The sequence below is a fragment of the Filicampus tigris genome, chromosome 4 (genome assembly GCF_054856515.1).
Source record: "Filicampus tigris isolate MCC_2025a chromosome 4, RoL_Ftig_1.0, whole genome shotgun sequence".
In the NCBI taxonomy this organism is placed as follows: Eukaryota; Metazoa; Chordata; class Actinopteri; order Syngnathiformes; family Syngnathidae; genus Filicampus; species Filicampus tigris.
In genome coordinates, this window is record NC_141220.1 from 12,972,655 (window position 1) to 12,992,820 (window position 20,166).

The 20,166-nt window shown below is 40.8% G+C and overlaps 1 protein-coding gene across 3 annotated transcripts; it reads right to left on the bottom strand.

The window, feature by feature from the left end:
- Positions 1 to 1,392: 1,392 nt before the first annotated feature.
- wfdc1 (WAP four-disulfide core domain 1) lies at positions 1,393 to 16,525 on the bottom strand. Of its 3 annotated transcripts, none has more exons than XM_086028600.1 (6): positions 16,099 to 16,525; positions 6,694 to 6,889; positions 6,528 to 6,611; positions 4,429 to 4,515; positions 3,613 to 3,663; positions 1,393 to 3,517 (listed from the first exon to the last, which is right to left on the bottom strand). In XM_086028600.1, exons 1-6 carry the CDS (start codon positions 16,189 to 16,191, stop codon positions 3,462 to 3,464), a joined length of 567 nt encoding a protein of 188 aa, XP_085884726.1. In that variant the 5' UTR covers positions 16,192 to 16,525; the 3' UTR covers positions 1,393 to 3,461. The 3 variants fall into 3 exon arrangements, with proteins under 3 accessions (XP_085884726.1, XP_085884724.1, XP_085884725.1); XM_086028598.1 differs by having other exon boundaries at positions 4,429 to 4,569; XM_086028599.1 differs by having other exon boundaries at positions 3,604 to 3,663; positions 4,429 to 4,569.
- Positions 16,526 to 20,166: the final 3,641 nt, after the last annotated feature.

Below are 20,166 nucleotides of genomic sequence, written 5' to 3' on the forward strand. Positions count from 1 at the left end.
AGAACCATGGTCTTTCTTTTTCCCAACTGACTACTCTTACAACACACGCACACACGCACACGCACGCACACGTACGCACACACACCCACACTCAGCCCCCCCCATATATATATATATATATATATATATATATATATATATATATATATATATATATATATATATATATATATATATATATATATTTTTTTTTTATTTTAGTAGGGGTTTAGCGGTACACGTGGGTGTATTGATAGGTTTCGGTATGGCATGTTCGGTTCGGTCCACCTTGCGTACCGTTTCTGATTAGTTTTTATTATTAGTGCGAACTTACGCACGGGCGGTATTGACTGTTGCACGCGGGAGAGGAGGGTGGCGGCACTAAAGGGGATCAAACGAATAGGCAAACAAGCTAAAGCTCGAAGGTCCCCCGTACACTGCGGTCTCCTGTTTGGGAACATTCTGGCTGTCCTGTTAAAATCGGCAATGGGGAAAGGTACGTGTATAAATCCCAAAGTTGTGTGCCGACATTGCCACATGAGATCAGCGGCTATGCTGTCGGTAGCACGTCTATCATACAGTAATAACACTTAAAACGACATCATCCGACTTTGAATGTTTCTTAGACGAGGAAGCAAGCAGTCTTTTTAGCCAAAAACAAAGTGCAACAGCTCTCTCCTTCGTTCTCCACTGCTTCTCTCGCTAGCCATACGATGCATTCATGAAGCTCGGAAACATCACAACTCAGCAAAACATGAATCCGACCACAACACAGATAACCCAATTCGTTACAATATGCTGTTGAACATTCAAAGACTTTAATGCCTAAAAAGTGTAAATAATTCCTAAATACTTTAAAGTTACTATATTTCATCATAAAAAGTTTTAAGATAGTTAGCAATAATTTTAACTGTTATTGTATGTATTTTTTTATCACAAAAAGTATATATGTACTGTAATAATAATTTGTCTTTAACTTGAATACTTAGATGTGTCATAGACTGTTGCTGCTGAGTGTTTAAAGATTTCAGTGTCTTGATAATTTACAAAATTAAGAGATCTTTAGTGTTAGTGTATTTTTCATTCTGGTGTAATTTCTTAGAATATCACCCAAATAGTTTTCTTTTTTTTATTTTTTCTAAAAAATATACCGTTTAATTGTCATGTTTTCAAAATAAACATATTTTTAAAAAAATTAAAATACAGAACCAAAGTTTCCAAGAAACCGAACCGAAATGTGATTTAGCGTACCGTTACACCCCTAATATATATATGTGTATATATATATATATATGTGTGTGTATATATATATATATATATATATATATATATATATATATATATATATATATATATATATATATATATATATATATATATATATATATATATATATATATATATATATATATATATGATGAATAAAATAGAAACAATCCATCTGGTGTATTAGGGTATTATACATCATTCACAATGTAGTTTCATTGATTGTGATCAGCAAAACATATGGAGTTAAAAATCATGCCAAAACCTCACAAACACACAAAACATGAAGTACAAAAAAATAGCATTCAATTACAAACTAAAATCTTTGAAGTACAAAAAATATCCTTCAAGTACAAACTAAAATCTGTCAAGTACAAACAAATTTGTTTCTGAAGCAGGATGTATGTGTTTGATAGGTAAATTTCTTATGCGCAAAATAAAATGCATTAGTTTGTGAATGATGTTTTGTATTTGCAAAACACAATGAGTTTGTGAAATGTTGGGTGTGAGTAAATCATGTTTTGTGTGTTTGTGAGGTTTTGGCATGATTTGAACTCCATTAACAACACTTGACTGATTAAAGTCTAGAACAGGGATGTCAAACTCATTTTTGTTGCGGGCCACATCACAATTATATGGTTTCCCTCAGATGACCGTTATGACCGTGAACCATATATAAATGTATGATCGTCTTATATTATCACATGTACACAACAAATGAATGGATAACTAGTTGAACCCAGTAAATAGTTGCTTGTTCAACTTTTTTTATTTTTCAATCTATTTTAAAGAAGGATTGGTAACAAAACCTACTTGCAACAGCTTATATCTCATTGCTGTCAAAAGTGAAGAATATTTGCAAGAAACGTGAAGTCGACGCACATGATTTGACTTTGCAGGCCACAGAAACTGATGTTGCTGGACAGATCTGGCCCCCAGGGTCTTGAGTTTGACACCAGCGCTCCAAAGGGTGCAGTGAGGGGAAATTTCCATTAGGGATCGTGATTTGATTGAATGTCCTTGATCACCAATGGAAGAATTTAACTAAACTATGGTCTGCATGAATAATGCTCAACTTCCCGAAGCTGATGTCAAGTTGTCCTCTTTAGACCACAAACTTGTTGAGACTATGAATCAGCAGTGCTTTTGCTGGTTTGAGCCATGTAGTGCACTCAATTTTGTCTCATTTACATACAGGGGAAGTCAACTCAAAGCTTTTCTTTTACAATATGTTCTATGCGGCTCCACTAGTCTAAACCCGATATTCTGATTAATATTGCTTAATATTATTAGAATATTATATTATTAATATTGATTAATATTTATGGGATATGAAGTAAGCAGCAAAATCTACCAGTTTTTATCCATCTCAGGGGGCAGCCATTTTGCCACTTGCTGCCTTCTGAAAATGACATCACAGTTGTTCAAGGCTCAGGTAACAACCAATCACAACTCACCGGTTTTCTGAGTTTGGTCATGTGATGTTCAAAAGCCGAGACGTTATTGGTTGTTACCTGAGCCCTGAGCAACTGATGTCATTTTCAGTCGACAGCAAGTGGCAAAATGGCCGCCCCTTGAGTGGGATTAAACCGGGTGGATTTTACTGCTTAATTCATATTCCAAAAACACAATTAATCAGATTTCTGTGTTTACACTAGTGGGGCCATGTAGAACATATGAATGTAAAGAGCATTGTTGAACAGACACCCCCTTTAAAGACATGAAGAATCAACAGTCAATTTCACTCCCTAATTAATAATGCCCATCCTATTTCCAACTATTTTTGGAACGTTTACATTGGAAATAGTCCATCCACACAATTTATTATTCAATACGGATTATTATGTTGAAAGATTTAAAGACTAAATACATGGACAATGGAATACATATATTAATAATCATTCTTTTCGACATATTTGGTAAGCAGCATTGAAGCCCTCACTACTTCTCTCCTTCTCCTTCACTTAAAGATGATACATAACGTGTATAAGCGCCATCTTTCTTTGGCTGTGAGATAGTAGCCTGAGGTTACCGCTTTGTGAGGAGAGTAGAGAAGAAGAGGTATAGTAGCTTTTAATCTCTTCTGACTGAAGTGTGATGAAAAGCAGCTTTAATGCGAGTGTAAGTGCTGGGTCTGATGTCAGTTTAATTTGAGAGGTTACAACATAAATTGTAAAGTGAAGTCTGAAAGCAAGAAAAAAAAGGGTACATGGTGTTTATCCCAGGTGCTTGTGATGTTTCTCGTAGCCCACTGCGTTGTTTGTACTGGTACCTTCAAGAAGAAGCATCAGGTCAGGCGGAATGTTCATGACTCACACTTATTTATGATGGTAGTGTGCTTTCATTTGTTCATATTACCTCACTTACCTAAGTAGTCCTTGTAGTCCTTGAAAAATTTGTGCCTTAGGCCGCGTCCATCTTAAACGAAAAAGAGGTCACAATATAAAAGTCAAATCTCAGCATTTAATCAATCAGCATACTTTAATATTGTATTCTCTTAACTAGAAAATGCATGTGAATAATGAAAAAGACTTTTGTGGAGTCCAAATACGTCAAGCAAAAAGTGGCCTGTAGCACCGTTTACTATGGACAATCCAGGGATGACAGGCAAGTCATATAGGATCCTATGAAATCATTTGCTGCGTCATTGCTTTCTAGCCATGATTTTCCTACATTGCAAAAGTCCACCATTTCAGAATCAATTTGTTATCTGAATGTCAAAAATACCAGACCACAAAGGCAAATTTGGTCTGTGCTTGAATTAATTAATTCTTTCAAAACAGTATTACTGCACAAAACTTTGTTTGGATCATAATCAGGATTGGTGGTCTACATTGAACTCTGGTAGGAGCCATACTTTTATGTACAGTGAAAACACCATCGACTTTATAGCAGCTCGACAGTAAAAACAAAAACTTTGCATTCGACCCAAAGTCCGATAAGCATATGAAGCATTCACCAATTTTGGGTTGCAAATAGTTATACATAATATTAATGCAATTATTAATTGTTACAGCCTTTTTAATAGAGGATAGCAAGTAGTATAGAAATGGATGGATTAATGTAAAAGTTTAGAGGAATAGGACTCCATGTGCAACATACAGCAAGTGCCACAATTATAAATATAATTTTTGGGAACAAGAGTACTGTATCTCAGTCTCCAAGAGTGCATATAAATTCTACCAGAGTTGGCACGCTGCTTGATGCATTGTCCGCGGTTAGGGATGCCAGTGGCAGGGTTTCCTGGGTTGATGATGTGGCACTCGTATCCTGTAGGACAGTGGAGAGGTTCATCGCCATCCTCTGTTGTACTGCACGCCTCAGCTGGTCATTGAAAATACACAAATACACATTAATCATAAGTGCACACGCAATATGAAATGAATGAAACTTAAAGGGGAAGTCAGTCTTTGCAATATGTTCAATGCGCCTAGAGCTGATTTGTCAACGTCACACTACGCTGTGCTAAGGGCAGTGGGAAAAGGCCAGAGCTGGGCAGTCCGGACTGGTTGCACCCTCCGGCCAGGCCGGATGCCCATTTTTGGGGCGGGGGCTGGGGGCTGACAAATTTTTAAAAAGGACTGGACTAAGCAACGCCGGAAGTGGATTTTAGTGCGGCCCACTAATCGGCCCCTGTGCGTGTGACGTGGTCGCAATTTCATCTCAGCCTACGAGGTGAAAGGCTTCTTTTTCAGGCTTCTTTCTACGCCCGCATCGGCGCGAGCGACAACTGCTGCATTGATTCACATGACCTACGCATTGTGCTGTTGGCGACAGGTCTGCAACACATGCCACGCACCCATCAGGAATTGTTGCTGCTGTGATCGGTCCATTATGTCACATGTTGCGATGACATACAGTTTCCCACAGAGGAGAGGATGCACGATGTAGTTCGTTGCTGCTACAAAGCAAACTAGTTTGGCAACGGCATGGGTGTTATGTCACGTATGTGTGTGTAAAGAAGTTACTCACCCACGTTCCCCCTTTGCAGCCCCCTTCCAGATGGTTTTCGCAATAAAATTTCCAGATGGTTTTCGCAATAAAATTAAATGCATCGTATAGTCATCTCAGTCCCTTTATGGTTGTAGCAGGCACGGTATCCATTGTTGTCGCTGTCTTTTTGAAGCGACGCCCCGCGACTTGGAACGTAACTGTTTCAAAACAACTTGTGTTTGTCCAGGAGTATAGTCAAGCTGCGCGCAGCACTCAAGGATGACGCTGGCACATCAAAGTGGAGTTCATGCACTTCTTCTGGCGTCTCCCCTACTTCCGGAAATACGCCGTAGCAAACCTGCTGTGTAGTGGTTTGCTGGTATGCTTTTATTTTGAAGGCCGTGAAGTGTGAAGGAGGGGAAGTGTGGAAAATAAATAGGTACCTTGTTGAATGCTTGCAGACTTGTCGTCTGTTGGACCCAAATAATTATACAATACGACAAAACCAACCCTGGGGCTCGCAATGAAAGTACTAGTGGCGCGTTTGAAGCGTGTCCACAGCGGGTTTGAATAGTAAATTAGCCACCTAATCATCTTTAAATAAACCTCTGCCATTAGCATCTCTCCCGCAGCGGCGTCATGCACGTTTTTTTTTGGGGGGGGGGGGGCGGCATGGGGCGGGAGGTGCTAATTTTTATGAACAAGGGCGGGGGGTCGAGCCCGGAAGGGTACCCAGGTCAAGGGTGTTTTTACGGCGCATGTCTGTGACGTCAGTATGTGTGTTTCTGTTATTCCCGGAAGTTAGTTAGAGGCAGAGCGAGCGAAAGACATGTTGGGCACAAGACTGAACTGATACATTTGCAGCTCCATTAGGAAGTGTTAACCTATTTGTGTGAGAAAGGCTTCTCTTCACTTGTGTCTGTTTCTTTTACAGAAATTAAGCAGGCATTGAAGTTTGGGATAGAGTCAGATTTTTTACCTGTAGCTATGCATGCAGTGTGTTTAAATATTTAACTTTCTATTCATATTTTATGTGCATTACACATATATTGAATCATTCAGTGCATCTGTTTTCTTTTTTTCTTTTTAATTAACACTCGGGCCAACTATACTACCGTATTTTGTGTTGGTCATGGTGGTGGTACCGTGAGAGCTAGGGTATTTTTTTGGGGTGGTTCTTGATGTAAAAAGTTTAAGAATCACTGTTCTAGTAGATAGTACCCATTCATTTAGACAGCAGCTATAAAATGGATAAAGTTTGGTGGAGCTCTGCACATGTTAGTTCATGATTTTTAATGGCACGGGGAAGCCCCAGGCTGTTTCCAATAACTGCTCATTCGTGTACTCACCCTGCAGCACCTCCTCGGGACCATCTAGTAGCCAACCGTTACCCCCCAACCACCGAGGCTTGGGCTGCACTAGCCAGTCAAGGACTACTCGTGATGACACATACACGGAAATATTAATAAACATTCATGAGCAAGTTAATACATTTAACTTGTTGGTTGCACAAACCTGGTGGAGGCTGAACAGACTCCAGGCAGGCGTAGATGCAGCCGTTGTAGCAGCAGCGTTTGTGGCGCTCACATTCTGAGTCTGAGCGGCAGCCTGGCACCTCACAGGCCCGTTCTGGGAGCATCTGAGGGGGTGGTGGGCAGCGGTCATTCTTCTGGTGCTGTGTGGACTGCGGATGGTTGGGATACTCGTAGTCCTGGTAGACCAGAAAACAAGTTGATGGGAAATTGCTTCTGGTGAATTTGTCTTTGTAAAGTCGACCACTAGAGAGCAGCAAAGTGTGCGGTTGGTGTGTTATATAGCAGGGGTTCTCAACCTTTATTGAGCGAAGGCATATATTTCACATTAAAAATAAAATAAATCACGGCACACCACTTAGCAAAACGATTTTCAAAAAGTGGATATGCAGGTAAATTATGTACCTTGACCCCTAGTGGAAGAGCAATTTTTTTTTGTCTGTTGCTCTACGTGCTTGGCATACATTAACAAATTAACTCCGAGCCCCCTGCCTCCTCCCCAAAAATAGTACAAAATAATATATTTTTGTCTAAATAATTGACTTTGGATAATTTTCCACAGCACACCTGATGATCTCTCACGGCACACTAATGTGCCACACATACTGGTTGAGAATCACTGTTATATAGAATTGCTTCTCTACTGTTGTCACTCTGGGTGGGAGTCCTTGGACCCATATTTTTCTATTGAAACAGCTTTGAAAACAAGAATATCATATTTTATAAACATAACTACCAGAGCTGGGCAGTCCGTCCCAGGAGCGGAACAGTCCATCCCTCCGTCCTGGATGGACGCCCATTTTTAGGACGGAGGACAGGGGGCGACAAGTTTTAAAAAAGGGACGGACTAAGCAAGGACGGAGGTGGATTTTAGTCTGGCCCACTAATCGGCCCTCATGCGTGTGACGTGGCCACGAGTGAGCCAAGATTTATCTCAACCTATTCGGCGAAATGGGCAAATGCCCATAAGGTAAGCAGATTTGAATAGGAAATTAGCCAGCTAATTAGCTTTATACAAACCTCTGCCATTAGCATCCCTCCCATGGCGTCACGCACGGGCGTTTTTTTTTTTTTTTTGGTGGGTGGGGGTGGACGTAAGGACGGAAGCGCTTTAAAAGGACGGGGTCAGAGGACGATCATTTTTATGAATAAGGATGGGGTGATGAGGACGGAAGGGTACCCAGGTCGTGGACGGAGGACGGCAAAATAGGGTCAAGTGCCCAGCTCTGATAACTACTCATTTAAAGTGCCTTTCAGCGCACCTTATTAGGAAACTGAGGATGAACATGACAACATGGAAAAATGTATATCTTGGCACTGATCTCTTGTTTTAGGAAAGAGTATGATAAATGTTGTCTTCCTTTTAGGAAATGAAGGCTGCAGACTAATGCAACTATAACAATATTAATAGTCTGAATTATTCTAACAGAGTATATAAAGTAATATAACTGTATTGTCACTGTCACATGAATAATGTTAAGTATCTCACAGTTTGAAGCATTGAGTTGAAAAAAAAATATATATATGCCCACAATCATCAAAAGACACATTATTATGCTATACATTTTTTACTACGTGTCCATGATCCACCCAAAATGGCTTTGCAACCCACTTTGGGTCCCCACCCACTAGTTGAGAATCACTGTGTTATAAGGTTTGGCTTTAGTACAGACTGCACGCCGCCTTCTAAATGTCTTGACCTGGATCGGGAAGGTAGTTTACAGTTGGAACACACAAACATTTCCATGGTGCATCTGAGAGTGAACAGAAAGTAGGCCACAAGACCCAGAGGCAAGCAGCTTCTCACGGCAAACACCTTGGCGGCTTTGACAAACTGGCCTGAGTGTACACTTGCATGCAGCCTGGAATGCACACACTGCTTCTGACATCTGCTCTTGTGCGCTAACGTGATGGAATGTGCATCGCAGCCATTGTCTCTGTGGTTTGATGTTGTGAAAACTTGGATTCTGTTATTTGAGGCTAGCATTCCTTTCCGGGGTTAGATCATCGTTCCTAAAAATCATTTTTCTCATGTTTGCTTTGGAGTACAGTTGGTACGGAAAGTATGCAGACCCCTTGACATTTATCACTTTTTGTGTCATTGCAGCCATTTGCCAAAATCAACAAAGTTCATATTATTTCTCATTAATGTACACTCAGCATCCCATGTTGACAGAAAAAAATCTGAAATGGAGACATTTTTGCAAATTCATTAAAAAAAAAACAAATATCATATGGTCATAAGTATTCACACCCTGACAAATTTTATTGAGTAGAAGCATCCTTTTTAGCGAGTACAGCCATGAGTCTTCTTGAAAATGATGCAACAAGTTTTTCACACTTGATCTGGGGATTCTCTCTTATTCTTCCTTGCAGATCCTCTCCAGTACTGTCAGGTTGGATGGTGAACGTTGATGGACAGCCATTTTCAGGTCCCTCCAGAGATGCTCAATCAGGTTTAGGTCAGGGCTCTGGCTGGGCCAGTCAAGAACGGTCACAGAGTTGTTCTGAAGCCTCTCCTTTGTTATTTTAGCTGTGTGCTTTGGGTCATTGTCCTGTTGAAAGGTGAACCTTGGGCCCAGTCTGAGGTCCTGAGCACTCTGGAAGAGGTTCTCCTCCAAGATTATCTCTGTAGTTGGCCGCATTCATCTTTCATTCAATTGCAACCAGTCCTCCTGTCCCTGAACTAAAAAAAACACCCCCACAACGTGATGCTCCAACCAACCATTTTTCACTGTCGGGATTGTACTGGGCAGGTGATGAGCAGTGCCTAGGTTTCTCCACACATGCCGTACGCTTTAACACCAAAAAAGTTCAATCTTGGTCTCATTAGACCAGAGAATCTTATTTCTCATAGTCTGGGAATCCTTCATGTGTTTTTCGGCAAACTCTATGCAGGCGAGGCTTCTGTCAGGCCACTCTGCCATAAAGCCCTGACTGGTGGGTTTCATATTTTTATGAATATAAAATAGATTTAAGTTCAGTAAGTACTTAAAATGTCATTAAATAGGAATATAAATACAAGATAATAAATAAAATACTTAAACTGATTGTTGTATGTAATTGGTTGTAAAACAGCATACTAGATGTTTTGAGTTATGAATGTTTAAAAACCTGGATGTGTAGACATTTTATTTTGAAGGTGTATGATCTCTACCACCGCGGTCTGTTGAGGTTGTGTCCCCGGGTTACGCCTTGCTCGACCTACGCTGTTTCGACTTTACGATGCCTGAGTCTCATCCGCCATTATGTCTCCAGCCCCATAAAGTGTCTGTGTTTGTGCTCCGTAATTTTCATAACCTTTTTCACCCTCATTTTTCACATCATGGCCTCACCATTATTAAGGACAAAGCCCGTATTTTAGACCACGTGAAGGGTTCAGCCCCTATGAAGGCTACAGTGATTACTGAGTCTGATGTGCTAACCAGTTGGCCACTGTGCCGCCTTGTATCACACATACAAGTTAAATTAAAAAATGTTTACCTAAATAAAAGTTTGTAAACAAACAGGTTTAAAATGTATTCTACTTAAAAAGGTTGAATACTATTAAATCAAACAAATGTACCGTACTGGATTATATTCAATCCAATGTAACATTGTGCACTCTGAACATTTATTTCATTGAATCACTGCGTACTACTAGAGGGTGCCCACATACCAGTACTAGTATGGTACTAGTGCCACACTTTGAGAACCAAAGATCTAATTAATAGGACCTCATTGTAGTGTCAAACAGTGAATTTGACCACAAACAACTCTCAACTCTCAAATCTCTTCATTCCATGGGGCTTGGAATGAAAATCATTTGTGATCTTCTCATCCCAAAATTAAATTAATCGAGCGAGTGAAAATGTAGTCGGACGCGCAGACGGACAACCATTGAAAATTAGAGGCCTATAGATGGGTGCTATTTTTTCGCCTCGGAAAAAAAGGCGAATGTCAGACCACGGAAGGGTACCCACGCTGCAAACGAATGACGAATAAGGGACACTCAATTTTTAGTAAAATGTCCAGCTCTGGCGATTGGCTTGGTTAAAGCGTTAGTAGAAATTGTGGTACAATGAACGGTGCGGCATTCTCAAGTTCTCTCTTTTGTGGGAAAAACTCATCAATTTGCTATTTTTGTGCTCCGTAATAGTGTTTGGCTCCGGGTGGTGACATCTTGGTTGATAGGAGGTATATCGAAGTGAACTGAGGAGCTTCATATAGACAAAAGTAGTCCTTTGCCACTATCTTGTGGTAATTATAGGCAATTGCAGTACAATATAAACCTTTTAGAGGGTGTATTAATTACTTGTGCATTTTAGCTATTTGTGTTAGCTAGGTCAGTCTCGATCCCCCGCAAATGGCAAATGAGATTCACTGAACCTAGCTTTTGTCAAAGGAGAATTGTAAATGTTGTGTCGAGCTGTGGCAAAGTAAGTGAATCATGCAGTGAGAAAAGAGTGTTCCTCACTTCCAACACAAGTTTCATGGTCACTTTTCTGGACTGTAATGGTATGCCTGGTTTATGTGGCAGTAAACTGAATGCTTTTTCTTTCTTGTTTTTTTAATAAGTAAAAATCCAAGTCTCTTTCATTCCGTTCACATCTGTTTGCTTTCTCAGTTTATTTGGCCTCTTCTGTGTAGTGGATCTCAAATCAGGTAATCAGTCTAAACTTTAGACTCTAGGGTCTAGAGTCTTGCGGCTAGAGTCTAGCCTTTAAACTCTAAAGGCTGCACACAATCCTTCCAATTGTGCTGTTTATTTGGCGGCGTTGACAAACAAGCTCACAATCTGGCTCTGAAAATAAAAGCCAAAGATGTTTGGCACGGAGAGAGGCATCACACGCTCAGAGTGTTTAGACACAAAGTTCATTCTGGCAGCCTTTAGCTAACTGGGCTGATGGTTATTTGAGTACTTGACTCACACCACCTGATTCACGCAACAATTCATTACTTTGCTGCAGTGTACCAACTTTTGCTTTTTTACTATGGAGCAACTGTATATAACAACAATTCAATACATTTCGTTTTCTGATTAGAATGTATCTGGAACCCATTGCTTTTTATTAGGATGTTTTCAAATGAACTGTGGTACTTCATTCACAATGACAAACATTCGTACATTTAAACTTATGCACAAGGAGCACAAAGTCGACTGAGACTGGATAATGGCATAACTACTCTTTATCTTATATCCGATCTCTTTCCAATTGCTCCAGCAAAAATCTCCAACAAAATCTTGAACGTTTCCTTCCTGTTTGACATGATGTGTTTAATACATAGCAGACCCCATTCATTCATTTTTCACTATACACACAGCATCCTGCTCCTCATCCTCCATAGTCTGGCCAAATTGTTCTCTCATTAGGTCACCGTTGTGGTGGTTGTGGTACATTCACCTGACTTTGGTGCATGCAATGTGTGTTCACTTTCCACTCTGACAGTGTGAATGTGTGAGTGACTGACTGGCGACCCGCCCACAGCGTAGTGTAGTCCGCCTTTTGCGCAAAGCCATCTGGAATAGGCTGTAGCTCCCCACAACTCTGAACAGGATAAGCGCTATAGAGACTGGATGGATAGTCTCTCATTGATTTGCTCAAAGCATTCAATGAGTTCAATTGCTCTCATACAGTCCTTGTGTGTAGCTTAATAGATGGTACCCTTAACTTAATATTTTGTTGCACAACCTTTTGAGGCAATCACTACCATAAAACGTTTTTTCTAACTTCCAGCGAGACTTTTACATCTCTCAGCAGGTGTTTTGTTCTCTGCTCTTTTATTCCCATTTGTATCTTCAGTTTGTCATCGATTTTCTTCCCGTTGCTATGTCCAAGGAGGTTGGCAACAGTCCCGTGGACCTTACATTCCTGAATATGTGCAACTGTAGTCACAGGAACATCAAGCTGCTTGTAGGCTTGTACCTTTAACAAACATTATTATCTATTATTTTCTTTTTAATCTCCCGAGACAACCCTCTCCTGCTTCCTGTGGTCCATGCTTCGTGCGTTTACACACCATCTCACCAAACAGCACAGTGACTACTTGTCACCCGTTAAATATAAGACTGACTTCTTTGAAAACTTTGAAGAAACATGAAATGCTGATTAGAGGACACACCTTGTTTGAACGTGTCACTTTCATCAAATTAGTTTCCATATCTTTTGTCAAGGTCTGATTTTCATTGCCTAATTTTCATGAAAATGCTTGTTCATGATGATTTATTATTATTATTATTATTATTATTATTATTATTATTATTATTATTATTATCTTTCTTTCAGATGAAGTGAGGGATGAAATTTTATATTTTAAATTAGGTGACATGGTAACTTGTTAACTCAAGACAATGGTAAAAACAATGCTATTCAATTTCTTTTGTAAGAGTATGAGAATCGCCTCTCACGCACACGCACGCACGCACACCCCCACACACACAATGTTTGTATGCTATAGGCTCTAAACGCCAAGGTCACAGCCGTGCCCAGCCTTGCGTCGACAAGAAAGAACAAGTAAGGTAACCGACAGCATGCATGTGGTTACTAACCAGATGTCTGCTGTGGTAGGTAACCAGTGGTTAGCTCTTGGGTTGTCAGGCCTCATTTCACTTTTCTGCACCTACAGTCAATTTGATGTACTGCAGTGTAAACACATACACACTTGGTGATAGAAACGCCACAGGCTGTCCTTGAGTTGTGGCAGAATCTCATACACATATACAAACAGAAACTTTGCACAGCAATTGCACCTACATGTGCAAGTAACTGTATGTGCGCCCCAAAAGCCCGAGCAGTGCATTTTCCTCCGCAAGATAATGCTAACTGTCAAACGGGTATTAATTCAACAATAGTTCATTTTATTACTGTTGTTGTAGTTTGCATTGTTGTAGGACTGCATTGAAAAATATTAGATGTGTATTTTCGTTTGTGGTCAATCAATCATCATCCAACATAATGTTTAGGAAGAATCAGTCATGTCGGGACTGAAAGAATGGCATCCCATGGCAGACAGATTTGAAATAAAATGTGCCTGTGTTATCTGGAGATCATTTCATCAATTAATAACTTTATGCAACTTGAATGCAATCAATGTTTGCCAAAGCTGACTTGCATTTCTTATGCCTTCACAGAATTGTCCTACTCTTGCAATTTAATGCTTTGGGTTACAAAGGAATCCATCCATCCATCCATGATACACCTCCTCCCAACACACCTTCTCACCCCTGCTAAATATCACTTTCATGAATGCTAAAAATCTCCTGGGTCATTTTTCTGCTAGTGGGCACAGGCCAAGCCATGCATATGTCTGTGAGTGTCTACAGAGCTGCTGCCTGTCACAAGACTATCCAGTCACATCAAAAGCAGTCCCTGAAACTGCAGTTTTGTGGTAGAAGTGTCCCCCTTCGTGCATGCAGACATGCCCATGCAGGTGTGAACCAGACTGTGTTATGTCTGCATGAGATTCACGATGTGCATGCGTGTGCATGCAGAGCAGGTGATTTCAAAGAAAAACTCACTGCGGTTCAAACCCTGTGTTTAATCTTTACATCACACACGAGCTTTTGTATTTACTTGCTTGTGTTACACCTTTTTGTCACGGTGAATATTTTTTCCCATGACCTCTTATTTAGTCTGTCTGTCAGGCATGTCTGGCTCCAGTCTCTTTCGAACACAGAGACGATGTTGAGTCACTGCTATTGTTGACCTTTGAACTTGTCCCAAAAAAGGTTTAGAGAAAGAGAAAGAGGTGATGGACACGATTTAGGTGAGAGAAACTACCTGACTAGAGGTCAAATGCGCAATGAAGAATCAGTGAAGGGCAAACACAAATAGTCAGATGTGATAGAAGGCGGACATGGAGGTGTACTTTACTGAACTTGACATCTTTAAGCCCCCATGCCACTGAGCGCTGAACAATTACGAGTGTTTTCCAAGTGAGCGAATGCGGCGTTCATTCAGAATTCGTCAGGGTTCGTTCCATGTCCCAAAAGTTGCTAAAACGTTTGCCAACAGTTCGCCAACAGTTTTACTGATTTTTCTTGTTGGAAAGAAAAGAGGCAAATTGCCTCTGAACAGCCGTCTCAGCATGTTCCAATTAGAGCAGCTTGGAGGCTGAAGTCCGAACTTTGAGCCCATCCCATAAACTAAGATGGCCACACTGTGTGAGCGTAAAAGAAGCACATGGCCCGAGGGAAGTAGAGAAAGTATTTATAAGGAGAGCTGAAAGGGTACCAGCTAAGTCAAGGGAAGAGGAAGAGCCAACAATGTTGAGAACTGGTCAGAAAGTGAGAACATTGACACACAAGAGGATGACAAGGCATCACGCTACACTGAACTTTTGATCACTCAGCCACACTGAGCTGAGTTAACAAGCAGGGGCCCAGTCTTTGGCATCCAGTGTGCTCTTCACTACCTCGCATGGAAGTATGAAAATGGGTGACTTATTCCAACATCAATAGGTTATACTTGCACTTGTCTGTGTCCATTTTTCACACTAAAATATCAAAGCTTCATTGTTAATCCCTTGTCCAGTTACGGTGGAACAAGTTCTCACAACTGTTAGTGAACAAAAGCAAGCAGTAGCACCTTCTCTACAAATGTTGGCTCACTTCAGAATACAGCCAATGGAGCAGACTAAAACTACATAGTACGGAACTTCATCGAGAATACATTCAATGAAAGGATTGGTTCTATGGTTACATTTTTATCTGGAGCGGTTTTTCCCCAAAAATAGATTTCTCAAGACAATTATAGTTGACTGTGACCAATCCAACAACAACTAATGGCGACTGTATTTATACATAAATGTGTAACACAATACAGAAAAATCCGAACCATGTGTCATATGTTGAGCGTGTCTGTCAGTGGTGGCCCTGCACATTTATGATACATTTCTGTCCATCAAACATGGCATTTATAGTACTACAGAACCGCCATTTAATTTTACGGTTTGGAATAATACCTTCAGTGTGTCACCAGCCAATATTTTCGCCAATGGCTATGGGCCGCAAATAATTGTGCGCCGCAATTCTGCTCAGCAAATGTACATTTCCTGTTCTGTGGCCGAATTTAGTTGTTGGTGTCAGCATTTTTCATAAAGCATCATGTAAAATATCAAACGAGACACCTGTTAATACACTAAACAGTCATTTAAAACACGCAAAACACTCAGCTGCCAAACAAGAAAAAAACGACAAAATAGATGTCCAACTTTGATGACCTTTCACCTCGCCCTATGCTTTCTAACAAAGCAACCATTGTGCTGTATCACCTGCAGCTTTCGCCTACTTCCACAAACAAAAATGAAGTTTATAAAGGTGTAAATTTTAATTTACAAGATGTACATTTGAATTTACATCTGTTTGAATGGAATGGTTTTGAGGCTATTATTACATTACTGGTCCCACCTTTTGGCTGAGTCCTCTTTTCCTGATTCTTCTGGCATCACTTCCTGTGGAGAGCACCAACAGGGACAGCAGCAGCACCAGCGATCTCGGCATGGTGCACGTAGAGTTCCTGCACTTTAATTCCAACTTCGTCCTCAGAGGTGCTCCCTCGGTTTTCTCTCAAGTTTGTCCACCGAGCAACCAGAGCTAGTCCGTGTGAGTTTTTGCAGCTGAGGCAGGCAAAGAGACTCCGGCGCTCATGTGCAGCCAAGATTACACAAACGCTGTCCAATAGGACCTGCCTTTTATTTGCCTGAGGAAAAGTGCGGGCCAGCAGTAGACAGAAGCAAAGGGAATAGTTGTGAGGAGAGGAGGGGGAAGAGGCAGTGCAGGGGAGAAATGTAAGAGGCAGAAGAGAGGAATGGCAGCTGTCTGTGCATCAGAGCTGTCTGCTGGCACACTGTGCGCACATGTCCTTGTGACTGGGGGGGTGTCCCAGTGAGACAGACCTCCCCCCCTTGCCCTCCCGTTTCATCTCCTCCCACATCTGGGGATCCTTATGTGCATTTTTAAGTCGAGAAGATGTGAAAAGTGTTTCATAGTTTGCAGTTTGCATAGTCTAAAGATTTACACGTTGCTGGTGAGCCTTGTTGACCCCCTTGGCCGTCGCCGGTGTCTCCATCTCTGGGAGAGGATGATTTACGGGAGTGTTCCTGGGAAAGCAGCACAGGAGTTTTCATGCGCTCAAGTTGGTGATCTCTGCAGCATTGACCGAGAAGGAATGATGCTTCCGTTATGCTTTCAGGAAATGGACCACTTTATGACATTTGTTTCCTAACTTCTGTACCGAGCGTTTGCACTTTCTTTCTTTTGCACAAGTGTGCGTTAAGCAAACCTCACTCGGACCCTTCTACCCCTCCCTCTGTTCCATTCCCAGTGTCAAGCCGTGAAGGGGAGAAAGAATGCTAAGCCCGCACAAATCTCAGTCATTATTAGTTTTACAGGAACAAGCCTCATGTCATTGGGAGGCCCCAGCTACAATTGAACAAAAGAGTCAAGAGGGAAGTGCAGAAAGAGCAGATAAATACAACTACATTGAACAGACTGAGTATTGTTGTTCTGTGTGTCTGGTCAAGCATACTTTATATGGGTCTCACCTGACCTTAAAGCAGAAATCAACCCAAACATATTTTTTTCAAACATATGTTCCCAGCAGGCCCACTAGTTGAAACACGGCATTCTGATTAATATTTCATTTGTGGAATACGAGTTAAGCAGCAAAATCCACCCCCTTTTTAGGCATCTCAGTGGGCGGCCATTTTGTCACTTCTGTGGCCTGAAAATGACATCACAACTGCTCAGGGCTCAGGTAACGACCAATCACGGCTCAGCTTCAGAAAACAGGTCAGCCGTGGTACAGTATTTCTTCATTTACTAATAATGAATTACAGAGCTAACTCAACATTTTAATGCCATAAATAGCTTCCAATTTTGTATTTTGTTTTGTTTTTATAATCCGCCCCGGCCAACAGCTTTCCGGTTGGATTTTTCTAACCATGAGAAATGGTGACTACCGCCGCCGATGGTATGGAAGGGTATTACATCTCACAAATGCGCAGAAAATACTTTAATGGTCAGCGTCGCTGTCTGTCGTTGCGGTGTGCATAACTTTTATGAATAAGGGCAGGGGGTCAAGTGCCCAGCTCTGAACGTAAAAATATTTGATGACCGTTCTTTTTATTTTTAAGTTTGCTTTCTCTTGAAGAACCGTGTCATCTTCCAAACCGCTTATCCTGTACAGAGTTGCTGGGAGGTGCTGGAGCCTATCCTAGTTGACAATGGGCGAAAGGCAGACTACACCCTGAACTGGTCGCCAGCCAGTCGCAGGGGACACACACAGACCGTCACTGAGTGGGAACCGATCCCACGCTGCCTGCACACAACTCAGGCGTGTGTACCGCTACACCATCAGTGGCCCTTCTTGAAGAACTGATTTTAACTAACTGCAGGGGGTGGATACCTCTTTTTAATGAACCCAGTCCACACGTATGGTGTAAAAGGGATGAATTAGCCATTGTAAACACAGGTGTAGATGCCTCATGTGATTCTTATTATTGTCTACATAAGTTCAAAATGCAAGTTCGGCTTGTGCATCTGGAGAGAATTTGCAGCTCTCCATGGATCATAAACTATTATTGTGCTCATTGTTTGTAGTGGTTTCGAGCCCCCGCACGGCAAGTAAGCGCAAACAGTATTATTATCCAGACAGATCAGATTGTGGTCATGTGGTGGCCAATCAGTCTATATGAACATTTTTATTGATTGAGTAACAATGTGTTTTAAGCAGTAGTGCAATCATTCAAAGGAAATACACTAGGCCACAGTGTGGCAATAACAGAACAAATTATAAGAAAATGAAGTGTTGTAATTAGTTGAAATATAATTGAATTGACAAATGTTGATATGTTGAAAAACTGATACAATAGTATGCTATTTAAAGTGGCTACTTTTCTAACACCGCAGCATGTGTGAGAGAGGGAAAAACAAAAGAAAATTACTTGTCTGAAAATGTTTGAAGCAGTTGATTGTCACATTTTAGAAACATGTTTCAATCTCATCTCACTTTATTGAAGCCACTAGGTACCATACATGCTGTATTTGTTTGAGTGTTTTACTTGATACATTTTAATAAGGGTGTCAGTGATTTTATGTGATACCTTCATCACAACACAACAGTTTAGTATCAGTTTAAATAGATGACATCAGAGTTAATACAAATAAAATGCTCTATTTTTTTCCCTCAGTGTGCTGCAATAAATGTGCAATAAATGTTCAGTGAGCATTTGGTTTTGATTTGTTTTGGATGAAACATAACACTTGAGTTGTTGTTTAGGGCAGATGGGTTATGGCTGTCTTTATCTTGTTTGGCTTGTTGACGCTTCCCTTAGTTAGACTATAATGCCTCTTCTCTGCAGCGTTTATGTAATTCAAAGAGATGTGCCGTCTGAAAGATGCTATATTGACCTCAGTGCCACCGGTAAAATTTGCTTGGATCCTCCCCAGGTGCCAGGCGAGATCATTTAGTTTTGGGATTTTTCCAGGCATTTTTTCCAAATATTTCCCCCCAATCTCCGTGGAGAACATATAATCGGCGTTTTATGAAAAATGTTTTGGGTTTGTATATATATTTGTTTGGTTTTGAGATGGCTTTGGATGCAGAAAAGTGATCAAGTCAAAAAGAAGAAGAAAAAAGTAAGTGGATAAAGGAACTTTACAAGATAAATTGTTTGTTGTTTTGGTTCAGTTTGTATATACCAAACATACTGTATAACAGCACACAAATAATGTATAAGGATGAATTTATATGTCCAAAATCAAACTGAACTTAATCAATGCACAATACTGAAGGTTATCGGTTGACTGTACTGTTTTTAGGCAAGCTTGAGGCAGTGTTGCAAGAAAAGGAAGCTAATAGAGAGGATCATAAGTAGAAATAAAACATGCATGCAAGTGAGCCTTTGCCAGGAGTGTTATGCATATCAGGTTGCTACTTATATACTCATTAAACTAAATTCCCAGTAGTAGGGCTCATCATTCTTCATAAAATCATGTTTATGTGGGCTCTTCTAATCAGTGATGACTGCAGAGGCCGACTACCCCCTTTAAAGACTGTGTCCTATCCTTTATCCTTTAATGGTCCTAACCAGCACCAAGTCTTTGCATACTTTCAGCCACCTCAAAGTTTTCCCACTACAATTGCCTCTTTCTCTGCTTTCTTTCTTTCTTCTGGCTTTGAGTCCCCCCCCCTCCCCCCATCAAAGCCCGCATACTGTTTTGATAGGAGACCCATCAGTTTGTGGTTTCAGAGGATTTCTTACCCAGCTTTCTCCCTGCTAGGTTTTGCCTTTTTCTTCATCACACTCCACCTCCTCTTACTTTCACTTCCTCATTACTCTGCTACTGAGCACTTTAAGCTATCGTACAGGTGCTGCAATTCTTAACTTGACCCCCAGCAGTAAGGTCAACACACACACAGAAAAAGTAATGCCAGTAAACAACTCTTTCAGCTGTTTCCATGAAGACAGTGTG

Bases quoted from the DNA above. Each gene is read 5' to 3' on its own strand.
- wfdc1 (XM_086028598.1), bottom strand. From the start codon at position 16,191: ATGCCGAGATCGCTGGTGCTGCTGCTGTCCCTGTTGGTGCTCTCCACA. The intron at 6,612-6,693 runs GTTTGTGCAACC...CATCACGAGTAG, and splicing joins GTCTGTTCAGCCTCCACCAG to TCCTTGACTGGCTAGTGCAG. The intron at 3,518-3,612 runs GTAAGTGAGGTA...TTCTTCTTGAAG, and splicing joins GGACTACAAGGACTACTTAG to GTACCAGTACAAACAACGCA.